The sequence below is a fragment of the Balaenoptera musculus genome, chromosome 12 (assembly GCF_009873245.2).
Source record: "Balaenoptera musculus isolate JJ_BM4_2016_0621 chromosome 12, mBalMus1.pri.v3, whole genome shotgun sequence".
Classification (NCBI taxonomy): domain Eukaryota; kingdom Metazoa; phylum Chordata; class Mammalia; order Artiodactyla; family Balaenopteridae; genus Balaenoptera; species Balaenoptera musculus.
Window position 1 is genome coordinate 58,483,189 of NC_045796.1, and position 17,185 is coordinate 58,500,373.

The 17,185-nt window shown below is 36.4% G+C and overlaps 1 protein-coding gene across 1 annotated transcript in view; it reads left to right on the forward strand.

The window, feature by feature from the left end:
• Nucleotides 1-17,185, forward strand: part of ASCC3 (activating signal cointegrator 1 complex subunit 3) — a 338,512-nt gene that overhangs the window by 12,771 nt on the left and 308,556 nt on the right. The window contains 2 exon segments of the mRNA XM_036871893.1: nt 12,043-12,173; nt 14,680-14,830. Coding sequence (XP_036727788.1) covers nt 12,084-12,173; nt 14,680-14,830 — 241 coding nt within the window. The 5' untranslated portion in view covers nt 12,043-12,083.

Here is a 17,185-nt window from a genome sequence, read left to right on the forward strand (position 1 = left end):
TACATAGAGAATCCTAAAGATGCTACCAGAAAACTACTAGAGCTAATCAATGAATTTGGTAAAGTAGCAGGATACAAAAGTAATGCACAGAAAACTCTTGCATTCCCATATACTAATGATAACAAATCTGAAAGAGAAATTAAGGAAACACTCCCATTTACCATTGCAACAAAAAGAATAAAATACCTAGGAATAAACCTACTTAAGGAGACAAAAGACCTGTAGGCAGAAAACTATAAGACACTGATGAAAGAAATTAAAGACGATACAAATAGATGGAGAGATATACCATGTTCTTGGATTGGAAAAATCAACATTGTGAAAATGACTGTACTACCCAAAGCAATTGACAGATTCAGTGTAATCCCTATCAAACTACCAATGGCATTTTTCACAGAAGTAGAAAAAAAAATTTCACAATTTGTATGGAGATACAAAAGACCCCCAATAGCCAAAGCAACCCTGAGAAAGAAAAACGGAGCTGGAGGAATCAGGCTCCCTGACTTCAGACTATACTACAAAGGTATGGTAATCAAGACAGTATGGTACTGGCACAAAAACAGAAATATAGATCAATGGAACAGGATAGAAAGCCCAGAGATAAACCCATGCACCTATGGTTACCTCATCTTTGATAAAGGAGTCAAGAATAAACAATGGAGAAAAGAAAGCCTTTTCAATAAGTGGTGCTGGGAAAACTGGACAGCTACATGTAAAAGAATGAAATGATAAGTACACTCCCTAACACCATACACAAAAATAAACTCAAAATGGATTAAAGACCTAAATGTAAGGCCAGACACTATCAAACTCTTAGAGGAAAACATAGGCAGAATACTCATGATATAAATCACAGCAAGATCCTTTTTCACCCACCTCCTAGAGAGAGGGAAATAAAAACAAAAATAAACAAATGAGACCTAATGAAATTTAAAAGCTTTTGCACAGCAAAGGAAACCATAAACAAGACGAAAAGAGAACCCTCAGAATGGGAGAAAATATTTGTAAATGAAGCAACTGACAAAGGATTAATCTCCAAAATATACAAGCAGCTCATGCAGCTCAATATCAAAAAAAAAAAAAAAAAAACCAATCCAAAAATGGGCAGAAGACTAAATAGACATTTCTCCAAAGAAGATATACAGATTGCCATCAAACACATGAAAGGATACTCAACATCACTAATCATTAGAGAAGTGCAAATCAAAACTACAATGAGGTATCACCTCACACTGGTCAGAATGGCCATCATCAGAAAGTCAACAAACAGTAAATGCTGGAGAGAGTGTGGAGAAAAGGAAACCCTCTCGCACAGTTGGTGGGAATGTAAATTGATACAGCCACTATGGAGAACAGTATGGAGGTTCCTTAAAAAACTAAAAATAGAGCTACCATACGACCCAGCAATCCCAGTACTTGGCATATACCCTGAGAAAACCATAATTCAGGAAGGGTCATGTACCACAATGTTCATTGCAGCACTATTTACAATAGCCAGGACATGGAAGCAACCTAAGTGTCCATCGACAGATGAGTGGATAAAGAAGATGTGGCACATATATACAATGGAATATTACTCAGCCATAAATAGAAATGAAATTGAGTTATTTGTAGTGAGGTGGATGAACCTAGAGTCTGTCATACAGAGTGAAGTAAGTCAGACAGAGAAAACCATTTACTGTATGCTAATACATATATATAGAATCCAAAAAAAAAAGTAGTTCTGAAGAACCTAGGGACAGGACAGGAATAAAGACAGAGACAGAGAATGGACTTGAGGACATGGGGAGGGGGAAGGGTAAACTGGGTTGAAATGAGAGAGTTGCATGGACATATATACACTACCAAATGTAAAATAAATAGCTAGTGGGAAGCAGCCACATAGCACAGGGAGATCAGCTCGGTGTTTTGTGACCACCTAGAGGGGTGGGATAGGAAGTGTGGGAGGGAGTCGCGACAGGGAGGGGATATGGGGATATATGTATACATATAGCTGATTCACTTTGTTATACAGCAGAAACTAACACACCATTGTAAAGCTATTATACTCCAATAAAGATGTTAAAAAAAAAAAGAATTTCCTCTACTCTGCATAAAACAGTAAGTAAAGATCAAAGCCATCATATCCTTTGATAAATGCTTTTTTGGATTTGGAGTGTATAATCCTAGTTGTTTGAGTATAAAAACTTGCATTAGATTTCTAAAAGGTCACCAGAGCTCATATTCGGGAATGTAGTGGTGTTCCTTATAATTGTGGTACAGAGGAACAAGTAAGTGTACAAGGTCATGATAATTCTTTCTCTAAACAGCTAAGGCTTGCTCCAGAGCATCACTTAAGTTTTGGTTTGGTGTATGAGGGTACCTCCTGAGAGGTTTCAATTCAAATTAATCTTTTCAGGGCTTATTAGGGGACAGGCACAAATTCCTTGGGTCTGTTCTTTAAGAGGCCTATAGATGGGGATGGAATGAGAATGTTGCCTTTCTCAGGTGATCTGGCCCCAGACCTTTTTCACTGGAATGAAAATATATACTGCCTCTTATGTTGTGGGTCTTCTCCATGTGTTCTCTACCATATTGTGTGCTTGTTTGTTCCTTGTGGGGTGTTCTTTCTGACTGTTCTTGTTCTCATCTGTGCTGATACGTTATTCTAGCCACTTATTTTCCCAAGAACGTTTAAAAGAAAACTTTTCTTATCCTTTGTTAAAAGTAAAATTAATATAACCGTGGGGGTCTTCTGTAGACTCTGGTTTATAGTTATGAGCCTGGCTAGGTTTTCTCCCCCACCTTTGGATGGGAAACCTGGAGTTAATATAAGTAAGTAATTGTAGGGAAAAGTTAGAGAACAACAATCTCATTTATATAAATTTTATTCTTAACAAGCCATTATAGATTTTGATTTATATAAAAAGTATATATGTATATACTTAATCATCTTTCCCTTGCTTTCTCTGTTCTCCATGCTCTGAGTGTGTTTTCTAATTTGATTGGAAACTATTCAAGAGCAGTTGCTTCTTGCTTAAGAATGAGTTAGGATCTAAAGTGAACTTGTTGGCTGGAAACTATAAATAGTTAAAATTTCCCTTGAAAATTCTTTAGGAGGACACCAGGTTGTCACAACATACTGTCTCTCAATATGTTGTATGCAGCCATGTTTTTCCTCCAAACTTGGAACATATCACAGTTTCTGAGAGTGCACCAGATGAAAAAGTTGGCTTGTGTTTAATGGCCATGTTGTATATTTTTTTAAAAGGGAACTTAGGTTTAAACATTGGAGTCATGCAGTGCAGCAAGATTCTCAGTTTGATATGCATGTAGTGATTGAAACAGATTAAGAGAGCATCATATCCTTGTTGCTCACCCCATTCACTCTAGAGCATGTATTGAGTACATGAAATAGGGGGCAGAATCTCTAATATTACTGTTTATGTCTGTCTATGCCTTATATTTGGCCTCTTGTGTTTGATTGATTCAAATAATTAAATGCACCTGTAATGTGACTCCACTACATTAACCAATTGGTGGCAATAAGGTACAATAAAAGTAAGGAATACAAGTTCAATACAATTAAGTTAAAATTTTCTTTAGGATTTACCATGAAAAAAACCACCCCCTTTTGAAATGGTATAATAGAGGATTATATATATAATGTTTTACATATATTAAGGCTATTAAGGCTGATGTTTTCTGAATTCTGATCTAAACAGTGTAAACTATATCACAACTTGATTTTTTAAACTTTTTAAAAATAAATTTATTTTATTTATTTATTTTTGGCTGTGTTGGGTCTTCGTTGCTGCACGCGGGCTTTCTCTAGTTGTGGCGAGCGGGGACCACTCTTCGTTGCAGTGCACAGGCTTCTCATTGTGGAGGCTTGTCTTGTTGCGGAGCACGGGCTGTAGGTGCGTGGGCTCAGTAGTTGTGGCTCGCGGGCTCTAGAGCACAGGCTCAGTAGTTGTGGTGCTCGGGCTTAGTTGCCCCGTGGCATGTGGGATCTTCCCGGACCAGGGCTCGAACCCGTGTCGCCTGCACTGGCAGGCAGATGCCCAACCACTGCACCACCAGTGAAGCCCACGACTTGATTTTTTAAACTGGTGAATTAAAATATAAATATTTTAGCTTACTTTTTTTAACGATATGGTTTGTGGGCATATAATTCTATTTTAAGTATTGAAATTTTAAATTCTAAATTTTACTCCATTCATAGGCTACTCTGTCTTTTCAGTGTTTTTATTCCTTACCTACATTATATCCCTTTTACTTTTTTTTTTCTTCCTAATAATTACTTGGTATCCATGATCATCAACAAGTAATTGCTTGGCTTTATACTCATTAGGAAATATGGTTTGTCTCTTCTGGAATTTTTGTTAATTTTTTATAATTAAAAATACTGTAATTATATTTTCCTAAAGTTGCTATCAATCTGTTAGACCCTTTTTAGAGTTGAGAAACACAGGTTTGGAATATGAAGAATAAATCTTACAATTTTTTATGTGATACTTCAAAATAATGTGTACTAGAATTCTAGCTTACTCATTATTGGTCAATATCATTTCACAAAGGGAAATGTATTACTGTCAAATTTTTATCTTCCCTATTTGAATGTTAAAAAGGGCAGTTAACTTCTTCGAGACAGTTCCTTTTTATCTGTACATATATCTAATCAACACTGTAAAGATTCATTCAGATAACCATAGTGGGGGGTACTTCAGGCCAACAGGAAAAAATTGACTTTTAGGGTTTCAGTCTTTTAGCAATTATATTTGTTCTGAGGGATTTTTTATGTGTTTTGTACACATTTTTATGTGTACATTTAAAAGTAAATGACATTTGTCATTTAGTAGGCCATACTAAATGTGGAATAAAAATTACTGTGGTAACAATTGCTTTGCAGGCCAGTTTATCTTGATGAGCATTCACTGTGTCTCATATATGAGAAATTTTAACCATAAACATTATGACGTTGTATCTTTAAGACCTCCTAGGTGAATGTTTTTTCCTTTCCTTTGGATCTCAAATCCAGCACTTAATCATTCGCATTATTTAGGCTCCACTGTCCTCCTACTGTCCCTGTGTTATAAAGCCTTAACCCTCTATAATACCAACCTTCATTCCTTTGCCAGATTGTTGCCATTCTAAATTTATGGTTTCCGGTATGAGATGAGCATTCATGTGCCACCTGAAAAATCCTTTTATGGTTTATTAATCAATTTCCTCTCATTTTTGGTGGTAAGGTTAAACTTTTGCCTCTGTCTTTAAAAATTCCATCTCATCTTCTTTTGAATAGTCTTGGCAGATCTCAAAGAAAATAGGAGTCATTTTGGTGGAACTCTCTTTTACCATATTTTTTCTCCCCCATTCACCTTATGCTTCCCATATTACAAACATATCTGCACTTTGACTCATCCATCCCTCCATGCTCATCCTTCCATCCAAGTCTTATCTCTAGAACCATGATTCTCTCTCCTGCATTCTCAGGGAGCCTACTCCCCTAAATCAGTCTTTCTTCTGGTTATTCAACCTCTCTCTCTTTCTCTGTTGGCTCTCCTCTGATTATAGAATTGTGCTCAACTCTCTCCTGTATTTCTAAAAACTCTCAACCGCATGCATTTCGCTATTTCTTGCCTCTTCTCCTTTTCTTTTCAACCAAGTTCCTTGAAAGAGTAGCTAGTACCCATTTTATTTCCCCATTTCCTCCCTTTCTGTTTATCTTTTCTTTAAATAAATTTATTTATTTTTATTTTTATTTTTGGCTGCGTTGGGTCTTTGTTGCTGCGCGTGGCTTTCTCTAGTTGTGGCGAGCAGGGGCTACCCTTCTTGTGGTGCACGGGCTCTAGGTGCGCGGGCTTCAGTAGTTGTGGCTCGCGGGCTCTAGAGTGCAGGCTCAGTAGTTGTGGCTCACGGGCTTAGTTGCCCTGCAGCATGGGGGATCTTCCCGGACCAGGGCTCGAACCCATGTCCCCTTCGTTGGCAGGCGGATTCTTAACCACTGTGCCACCAGGGAAGCCCTCCATTTATCTTTCACCCACTGAAATTTTCTTTCTCTGACCATTTTTTTTTGAAACTATGTGTACTAAAGTCATCTAAGACTTGAGAGTGGCTAAGTACACTGGACCCTGTAGCATAACATTTGAAACTTTCTTTTTTCATGTGATACCACTTTCTTCATATGACAGCTCTTTGCTGATCTCTTAGGACTCTGTCCTTGACCCTGTACTGTCTACTCTCAAGAGGTTTTTCGGGGTACATGGATAGGCTTCATGGCATTCATGCAGCCTCTGAAATGAATTACAAAATGTTTATATGTGTATATGTCTATTTTCTTAGGGAGAGGGTCCACAGGTTTATATATATAAATAATTTGACTTAAAGGAATATGTTCATCCGTGCTTTTAACTACGTTGAAGTGATAACACTAAATTCTGTACTTCCAGCCCAGACCTGTGATAGGAAACCCCAAACTGTATATCCCACTTGATGGCCCATGATCAAAACTTTCCAAAGCAGAATTAATCATCTTTCGTCTTCCAGTATGCCCTCTATACCCATACACTCTGCTGTTCTGCTTCTCCTGAACCAGAAATATGGGTGTCCTGCCCCTTTCCCCTTGATCTTCACATCCTGCCCCGTGAATTTATTCTATCTCCCAAATTTAAGTATCTCTCAGATCCATCCTTTTCTGCCTTTCCCTGCCTCAGTTGTATCCTCTGTCTCTCACCTGGTTTCTTGAAAAAACTTTCCAACTGGTTTGCTTGTCTTCAATTTGACCCCACCTTTCATCTGTTCACTACACTTAAATTTGAATCATTTTTGTACGATATGTTAAATTTTTTTATCAGGATAAAAAATGCTTAAATTGAGACATGTTGTTGGATCTCTGCTTACATCTTTAGTCTTATTTCATGAGTCTCCAAATGCATTATTATATAGGGATTTTTTAAGCAATAATCTGTTATTTTAGTTTTCTTCTTTATATGTCTACCTTGGAATAACCTTTTCTTCCCCACCAGGCCAGCTCATTCAAGTCCTTTAAATCTCAATTTCCTTCCTTCTTATCTACCTTCCTTCTCACCCTCTTAGGTGTTTTCTCCCTTGTCTTCCTGCAGTTGTATCTGCACAATTATTGCAACTATTTTTCTTTCTTTTCAACCATACTGTAAACTTGTTATTTAGGGCAGCTGCAGTCATACCAAAAATGTTTTTCTTTTAATCTCTAGATCCTTGCAGTGTATCTAATATATTGTAGGTGGTCTATAGATATTTGCTGATTAAATGAATAACCAAAGATTTAAAATTGGCTTTCTCATTTTGACCTTTATACATTTCAGGTACCCTTAAATGTTGGTGATCTTTTTACTGGTACAGAATACAATGAGTTTTGAAGAATAGAGTTCTGTAAGCCTTATTTATACTCAGTGCCTAGCACAGTTCCTACTAGATAGGAGATACTCAAGTATTTGTGAATAAATGATTTATAGGTGACTATGAGGAAATGAGCTGTTACAGTTTACAGTGTTGGTCATTTAACTGGAGGAAGAAAATAGATAAAACCAAATTAGAAAACCAAGTAATGTGCTTTACTTCATTTTTTTGACAAGTGTAATTCATACTGATTATTTTGATGAGCCCTCAGGAAGCTTTAGAGTTTCCTGTTAGTGCAGTGTATAACAGTGTGACCTCATTACCAGACCCCATTGTTAGAACTCTTCTTAGAGTTTCAGTGTGAGTGGTATCTTGTTTTGTTAAGGTTTGTTAGGTTTGTGAATTAGAGTAAAAATCAATGAAATCTTACTGCCTGCTTTTCAAAGAGAGGGACAGGACATTCAGATTATTGTGAGATATGTCAAAATGATGAAAGTAGTGGTCCCAAATACTTGTTAATGCTTAAGACCTTGCCTGAGGCAGAATAGTCCATATATCCCATGTCTCTTGTTCTGATTCTACATTTTGAAAGCACTAACGTGTGTGGTTAAAAAGTAGGTTCCGAGGCAGAATACTGTTCAGTTTAGTGTCAAGACCTTTCTTTAAAGACTTCTGACTTAATGTCAGTCATCATGAATAGCGTTCTTGTCTTTGAATAGAATTCTCTCAATCTAGGTAGAGAATTTAAACTCCAGTGCCCTAAGGCATACATTGTATGCTTTACTTCTCAATGGATGATATTAACTATGTTCCATCTGTAGGATAATTGAGAAAAAAGTCATTCAGTTCACTTTCAGTAAGACCTTGTTGAGAAAGACTGCTGAGAAGCAGATTGTGCAACCTAACTCAAGCCACCAAATTCTTAATATAGATGGAAACTCCTTGGTTACTATTGACTTGAGACAAAATTGAATGGTGACTTCAGAATAAAAGATACTATCTCTAAAACTGGTTCTCAAAGTATGGTTCTTGACCTGCTGCATCACTGCAGAATTTGTTGGAAATATAAAATTTTTGTGCCCCATCTCAGTGCCATCTGATCTGCTGAATCAGAAACTTGGAGGTGAAGAATAGGGAGATGGGGCTTAGCAATTTGAGAAGCCCTCCGGTGACTTTTTTTTTTTTTAATTTTGTTTATTTATTTATTTTTGGCAACGTTGGGTCTTTGTTGCTGTGTGCGGGCTTTCTCTAGTTGCGGCGAGTGGGGGCTACTCTTCATTGCGGTGTGCAGGCTTCTCATTGCGGTGGCTTCACTTGTTACGAAGCATGGGCTCTAGGCAGGCGGGCTTCAGTAGTTGTGGAACACGGGCTCAGTAGTTGTGGCTCGCGGGCTCTAGAGCGCAGGCTCAGTAGCTGTGGTGCACGGACTTAGTTGCTCCGCGGCATGTGGGATCTTCCCGGACCAGGGCTCGAACCCGTGTACCCTGCATTGGCAGGCGGATTCTTAACCACTGCGCCACCAGGGAAGCCCCCTCTGGTGACTTTGATGCACACTAAACTTTGAGAGTCTCTTTGCTGTCCACTGACTGCTGCTTTCATTTCTTCTTCCAAATGCTCCAGAAAGTGTGTTATCTAGTGTTAGAAAAATCCAGATGTGGTTCTCTGAATCATCTCGTTTCCAGAAATGCTCTCCTAAATTCATTCCCAATGGATACTTGAAATTTAAAGTCAGCTAGCTGGGGAGTTTATTTGCAAATTGGATCATTTTACTTTTCTGATTAAAGTTCTTCAGTGTGGTGTGGATAATCCATCCGTTTTTTTGCCCCAGCCATTCTCATACCATTTCCTTACAGATTTGTAATGCAATCATCTATGTTTTTTAATCTTTTGTGTTTCTGATTTCTAATCTAATTGTATTTTGCTCAGAAAATATGAGCTATATCAGGGGTCAGCAGACTAATTTGGTCACACTGAGCCCAAGAATGGTGTTTTTTTGTTTGTTTGTTTTGTTTTTTTAAAGAAAAAAAAAAAGGCAAAGATTATACAGCAGAGACTGCGTGTGGCCTGCCAAACCTAAGTATTTACTCTCTTTCTGCAAAGTTTGTTGACCCCTGATCTATATGATACTTATTTTTTGAAATTTGTTGAGATTTACTTTATGGCCTCGCATACATAGACCATTTAAAATTGTTACAAGTGTACTTGAAAAGAATATATATTTTCATATATGTTAGGTTAAATTTACTAATTTCACGGCTCAAGTTCCCTATTTTTTATTGAATTTTTGTTGATTTGACCTATCAATAGTTGATCAATTATTGAACTTTCACTTTGATGTTGGACTTGTTACTTTCTTTTGGAGGTCTATTTGTTTCAATTATTTTGAGGCTATTCCATCAGCGCATGCAAATTCAAAAGTTTTATACCTTCTCAGTGAGCTGTATCTTTTATTATTATGTAGAGAAGTGTTTTGTGTTTTTTTCCCCCCATCCCTAATAATACCTTTCGTTTTTAGAGTCTATTTTGTCTGACCTGGTACTATTGATATAGGCACCAGATACTTTTGGTTATTATTTACAGGAGGTTCTTATTCTATCTCTTAACTTTCAACCTTTCTCTGTCCTATTTTACGTATAGCTCTAGTGTTTACTTGATTGCTGTTTAGTAATTCAGTCTGTCAATCTTTTGGGTGTTAAGATTAATTCATTTACATTTATTGTGAGTATCGATATATTTGGACTTGTTTCTCTTTTATCTACTTAATGTATACTTTGTCTAGTTGTAACAGCATACTGGGTTATTTCTTCAGATCTCTCTTTCAGATCACCACTTTTCACTGTATTTAATCTATTGTTTAACTCATATATTGATTGTTTTTAATTTAACAAGTATATATTTTTATTTTTAAAAGTTATATTTTCAAATTTGCTAGTCATTTTATTATTCATTATTTTTAAATTCTCTCTTATTTTGTTAAACATTTCATACAGTTATTTTATATCTAATTACACTAATATAGGAGCCAGAGATTTTTCCAAGTATTAAGCTTTGTAATAACTTCAAAGGGTATATGCAATCAAGAAGAGCAGAAACAGGGAGTGGCCTGAGACATCCTATATGTCCCCCTAGTTGTTCTTTCTTTCAGTCTCACAATGGACACATGCTCTTTGGCCCAAACAATTAGTGAGGTCTCTTAATTGAGTTTTGTTGGTCTTTTCACACTGTGAGAAGTGTTTGGGTTATAAAACATCTCTATTTTAGACTCTAGAGTAGGTTTTTATATGCTCTGCACTATTGACATTTGGGGCTAGATAATGCTTTGCTGTGAGGAGGCTGTCCTGTGCCTTCTAGTATGTTTAGCAGCATCACTGGCCTCTACCCACCAGAAAACAGTAGTACCCTCCCAACCCCCCAGATGTGATGTCCCAGAGTGTCACCAGATATTGCCAAATGTCCCAACGGGGGCAAAATCATCCCTATTTGAGAACTGTCCTGGGGACTTACATAGCTTATGTGACATTCTCCAGGGAGCCATGCCTTATAAACATTGTAGTTTTGTTGTAATAAGCTATCTTAAACCAGGATAACCCTCTAAGAGTATTCCATAGATGAGGACTCCCCTCATAGTAAATATAATTAGTCTATTTGCCAAAAGATTAGTTGTTTAGTTGTTAGCATATAAACAAGGAGATTAGATCAGATTACCTGACTTCCTTCTTTCCCTGGGAATTCTCCCCTTCCTCAGCTGCTCTAGTTCTTTTCTCGTTCTTCAGTCTCCCTGTTACCATGGTCTCCTTTTCTCCATTTTTCTTCCTTTTATTATTAACCAAATAATTACTGAGTGCCAAAAATATTTTAGTACTGTTCTGTTTGCTAGGGGAGATCAGTGAAATGAAGGTCTTTTTTGTCATGAAGCGGGGAGATCAGTGAAATGAAGGTCTTTTTTGTCATGAAGCGGGGAGATCAGTGAAATGAAGGTCTTTTTTGTCATGAAGCTTACTCTTTGTGGGGTAAGACAATATATAAATAAGTAAATAAAAGAATGTCAAATATTAATTAGTGCCTATAAAAATAATTGAAATTTTGTACTGTGATAGACAGTAACTGGGTAGCTGCCCTGTCTAAGATTGAGTGGTCAAGAAAGGCCCCATCTCGGGAGGTGTCTTTTAAGCCAAGACTTTTGTGTCAAGGAGTCAGCTGTATGAGGATCAGAAGAGCATTCCAAGTAATGCAAATGCAAGTAGGTGGAAACATGCTTGATACTTTAAGAAGAGAAAAAGCCAGTGAGACTGAAAGTAAGGGATAATGTGAAATGAAATCAGTGAGTGTAAAATGAAATTGGAGAAGAGATGGGCAGGTGCTTTTATCTCTCAATATTATTGGCTGTAGTAATACAGTATTTGATGCCTGTACTTAGGAATCAGTAGAATTCATTTGAAGGAATGTTATAGTAGTACCCACAAACAAGGGGGGGTTTTTTTGTCTGTTTCTTTCTCACCTATAAGCCAATGCATTATTAAATAAACTACTTGGGTAGAAAATGTGTCAGGAGAATTTTTCAACATTGGTAGCAATTGCTTTTTAACTAATTGGTTTCTTTTTTTCTTATACAAGCTAATTTGTTGAATTTGATTACCTCTCCCACCTCTCTCTACAGATAAATATCATCTTGTTTTGTTTCAGTTTCAGGTTTCTTGTTGTATGGATCACTGATTGAATAATAGATGGCTTTACCTCGTCTCACGGGAGCCTTGCGCTCCTTTTCAAATGTCACCAAGCAAGATAATTATAATGAAGAAGTGACTGACTTACAGGTAAACTTTTTAGATGAAAACCGTTATAAACATAAGATACGGGCAAATATTTGGCATTCTTTTTTTTTTTTTAAAGAGTTATTTTATTGATTGATTGATTGATTGCTATGTTGGGTCTTCGTTTCTGTGCGAGGGCTTTCTCTAGTTGCGGCAAGCGGGGGCCACTCTTCATCGCGGTGCGCAGGCCTCTCACTATCGCGGCCTCTCTTGTTGTGGAGCACAGGCTCCAGACGCGCAGGCTCAGTAGTTGTGGCTCACGGGCTTAGTTGCTCCGCGGCATGTGGGATCTTCCCAGACCAGGGTTCGAACCCGTGTCCCCTGCATTAGCAGGCAGATTCTCAACCACTGCGCCACCAGGGAAGCCCTGGCATTCTTTTTCTCAATTCTGTGTGCTTTTTTTTGTTTGTTTTTGGCTGCACTGGGTCTTTGTTTTGGCGCGCGGGGTTCTCTCGTGGCGCGCAGGCTCAGTAGTTTGGTGCGTGGGCTCTCTAGTTGGGTTGCGCAGGCTTAGTTGCCCCGCAGCATGCGGGATCTTAGTTCCCCGACCAGGGATCTAACCCGCGTCCCCTGCATTGGAAGGCTGATTCTTAACCACTGGACCACCAGCGAAGTCCTTGTGTGCATTTTTAAAAATGGCAAGTTTTATCTTTTTTGGTGTTACACCAAGAAGGGGAATGGGCATATTGATGTTTGCTATGGGAATACTTATCTTAAGCACTTATAAGTGTATTGTCAAAGAGGACAAACAGAGCTATGATATTGAATCCTTTGTTAACTTTTCTGTTCCTAAGATACCTGCCTCAATTAATTTTGTAATTTAATCCAGTAATTTACCTCTAGATCATCTGAGTAAGTTTTCAGATCTCTGGTCAAATTCTTATCAAATGTGAATATTAATCTCTTAAACTCTGTAGCTGGTCTCATAATTCACTTCTGTCTTGTCCTTATAATTGGTTGTGGATGTAATAGGCCTAAAGGTCCATGAACTGTGCATATGAAGGAATGAGCCATTTAATATAGTATATGAAGGAACTGGCCCTATGCTGTTTTTTAAAAAACAGCAGTCACTTTTCTGACTCCTTATTTGACTCTTGTAGAATATTAACATTGTTTCCTAGTAGGTTGGAATTTTATTGCTTAAAGCCCTTATGCAGTTTTACAATTAATAGCTTCACTGAAAGATTGATACTAGGAAAAAAAAGATTTGTAACAGTCTTTAGGTAGATTTTTCCTCTAATGATGATACAGAATTTTGCTACAGGCAAAACAGTTAACCTTCTTTATGATGGGAGCTATTTTGCATTTTCACAGCAATTAAAATAAGGATATATTCTATACAGTTAATTAATATTGCTATCTTAAACTTGAATTATTTCCTCTCATCGCCTAACCAAAGCCCTTTACAAGTTATTTTATATAAGAGATGCAACAGGAGATTTTAAAATTTGAAAGTTATAAGGACTACATGCTCATCCCATGTCATTTAATTTATTCTTGTAGGCTTTTAAACACTTTTTCCCCCTCTGAGGAAAGAAACTGGCAGATATAATGAGCCTCATTTTAATGTAATTTTCTATCTTGGGAAATATCCAACATATACAAAAGAGACAGAAAAGTAATGTGAAACTTTGTGTACCTATGACCCATTATAACAGCTTAATTCAATTTAGGGCCAGTCTTATCTCATCTCTACATTTGCCTGTTTTCCTCCCCCTAAACCCAGATTAATTAGCTCCATTTCAGTTTAGAAAACTGAGGCAGGGAAGTAATAGTGAATTATGAAAGTAATAGGAATATTGTCAATAGAACCAAGAGGAAAATTACAGTTTTCTGTCAGACCCGCTACTTTTCATTTGGTCACAAGACGTCATGAAGTTTAATCCATGGATCAAGTCCAGTGATAGGAAGTAAAATTTTTATTGCTTTCTGTGTCAGTTCTTGAGAATGGAAAGATTTATAGTCTCAAGGAAAGTGTGTGTATAGATAAGAATCTCCTGGATGCCTAACTTGTTCTAGGATCAGACTTAGGAAAGCAATACTGATTTGAATATATTGAACCTGTCATAGGAGTCTTATTTTCTTTAAATGCCTTTCATCAAAAAGCATGACATAAAGTTCTTATATACAGTATGGTTTAAGCTATGTTAAAAACGAGCAGGAAAATGGAAAAGAGGTATGTGGGGTGTTACCGACTGTTATCTGGATGTTGGACTTTTTGCTTTTTACTTTGCCGTATGGAAATTATTTCATAATGAGTATTCGTTGTGATTAAACTGTAAAAAAAAGAAGCTTTGTTAAAACATATCTTTAAACAAATGAGATTCTTTTAAATCACATTTAAATAAAGCTCCTTCTGGGAGCTGTAAATTTGGATGTGAGTAGATACAATTTTGAATTCTTGTGGGTAGTGCCAAGTTGTATAATGTAATGCAAAATATATGTAATAAATGATAGATTTGAGAAAACCTTTAATCAGTATGTTTCTGTATTATTCTGTCTGTTTCAGTTGAAGCGGTCTAAACTTCATGAACAAATTGTAGGTTTGGACCTGACATGGATGAAGATTGTAAAATTTTTGAATGAAAACCTGGAGAAGAGTGAAATGCAAAGTGTAAATGAAGACTTAAAAGATATATTGCAGGCTGCAAAACAAATAGGTATAGTTTTGTTATTTTTTTTAAACCATTAAAGTTCAAAAATAGATTCCTTTTAAGCTATATACTATAGAGTGAAAGGTTAAAATTTCCAGGGAAGTATTCATAATTATGAGACAGTCTTATCTATCAAGGAGCTTAGGATTCAGGGAGGCAGAAGTAAACTAGTAATTATAATACAGTCAACTTGAGGGATTTATAGGAATTTAGAGTTTAAACCACTGTCTTTATTGAAATAAGGATTAGGGTAAATTAAAAATTTTATGTAGTTGGAAGGAACCTTAAGATGCCCACCTAACACACAGTGAGGGCCAGTACTGAAGCTGAACTTTTCTTCAGTTCCTGATGCACACTAATATTTACATCATTTGATTACATTTGAAGGAGATTGTAGTTAGAGATTGTAGCACTCTGGACTTAACACAGGTTACTTTCCCAAGATTGAAGACAGAGTAAAACAAATCAAGTGACTCTTTGGTAAAACATCTGAGTTTGTTCATGGAAATTCATTGTCCCGTTCTAGACTCCGATAATTAAAAAGCATAGTTAACACTACTGTAGTTCTAACTGCAAATTCAGGTTTCTACCTATGAAAAGTTCAGACTGATAACTTTGGCTCTGTATGATCTGGCCTTCACCTTTCTCTCTGACCTTGAGTCATCCTTCTTTTCACTAACTGTGCTTCAGACACATGGCCTTTTCTTACTTCTGCAAACTCACCAGGTTGGTGCCTATTTGGGGATTGTTGTACATGCTGTTTCCTGTGCTGAGAATGTTCTTCTGTCCTAACATTAGAGTGGGTAGATCCTTTCTTGTTATTCTGAGCTCACCTAAAAATTATTTCCTTAATGAGGCCTTCGCTGATCATCTAATCTCAAGTGTTTACCTAGTCATTCTTTATCTTGTAACCCTCGGTAACATTTTCTCCATAACATTTATTATCTGATATTTTGCTTGTTTGTTTATTGCCTGTGTTTTGCTACTAGGATGTAAGTTTCATGAGAATAGAATCTTATTTTTCTTGTTCAACACACTCCATCCCCAGTGCTTAGAATAGTGCTTGGTATATTTTAGGGTCTTAATAAAATTTCACTTGATAAATAAATGAAAAAGTTTTCTCAGGTGATTTCTTAGTAGAAGGAAAATTTAGATCCTAACTTCACCATATGCTGGTTGGCAGTTTTCTTCCCTTCACCAACTTTGGAAGGTGTTTCTATTATATCTTGTATACTTGAAGACTTTTTATTTATGATCATCAAATCTTTGAATTTATTATTCAAATATTTTGACTTTGATGTATTATTTCATTATCATTGGTTTGTAGTATAGTATAATATTGAATTTAATGCCCTCATAATTTAAGTTGTGAAAGTACAAAATGAATGTCATGTATGTTTTTGCAATTAGATGATCTTTTGAAGTTCAAGGGCTTTGGTAAGAATTGAGATTACTTACTAAGCCTAGGGAAAATAGAGCACACTGATGTGATTTGTGACAGCATTTGACATAGACTCAGACTTTATGTTTTAAGACTATTGAGGCAGTTAGGTTCATTAGAAAATAGTAGCAAAAATGCAAAGTCTCCAATCTACCTAGATTACCTTGAGTAGGATCTTAACCCTTCTGGGCTTCACTGTCTTCATTTCTAAGATGTTAGAATTATTTGTCGGGGGGGTGGTCTGACTTAAGTAGTTTTCAAAAACTGTAATATCCTTCCTTTAATTTTATTACGAAAATACCTCAGAATACTTAGTAAAAACAGTATAAAATATTGAGCTTATTCAGTACCGTGACTAAATTTTTCTTTATTAAATGATGTGGAAATTAAGGTTATTAAAAAATAAGTTATTCTTTAGACTACTTTCCCCAAATATCTCTGAAAAGTCTAAACTTATTGTTTTAAATAGCCGATCATTAAACATAATTCTAGGAGTTTTGCCTGTTAGCAAAGCATCTGATTCATACTCAGGAGCTAATCTATTGACTGATGTGTTTAAGGAATTGATTATTTTGAGATGTCATGTCTCAAAAGAATATTTTCATGACAGATAAAATCTTAGGGTTGTATTTAGGAAAATGCTCTGTTATATATACTTTTTAATGGTGTGTTTAAGTTGAAAAACTATTAGTGAAACTAGTAGTTGACTAGTAGTCATCCACTCTGTTTGAATGAAAATACTGCTGATACTGGAAATGTAATTAAAACTAGCAGCATTGAAATGATTAGTCTTATGGAAAACATGTCTTTGTGTCTTCTCTTATATCATCCTTTTAGCACAGGTAATTTTGGTGTAATTGTGTTAAAAACGTGGAGCAAGAGAATAAAGTAAAAAGAACAATCACTTATATTTCAGTTGA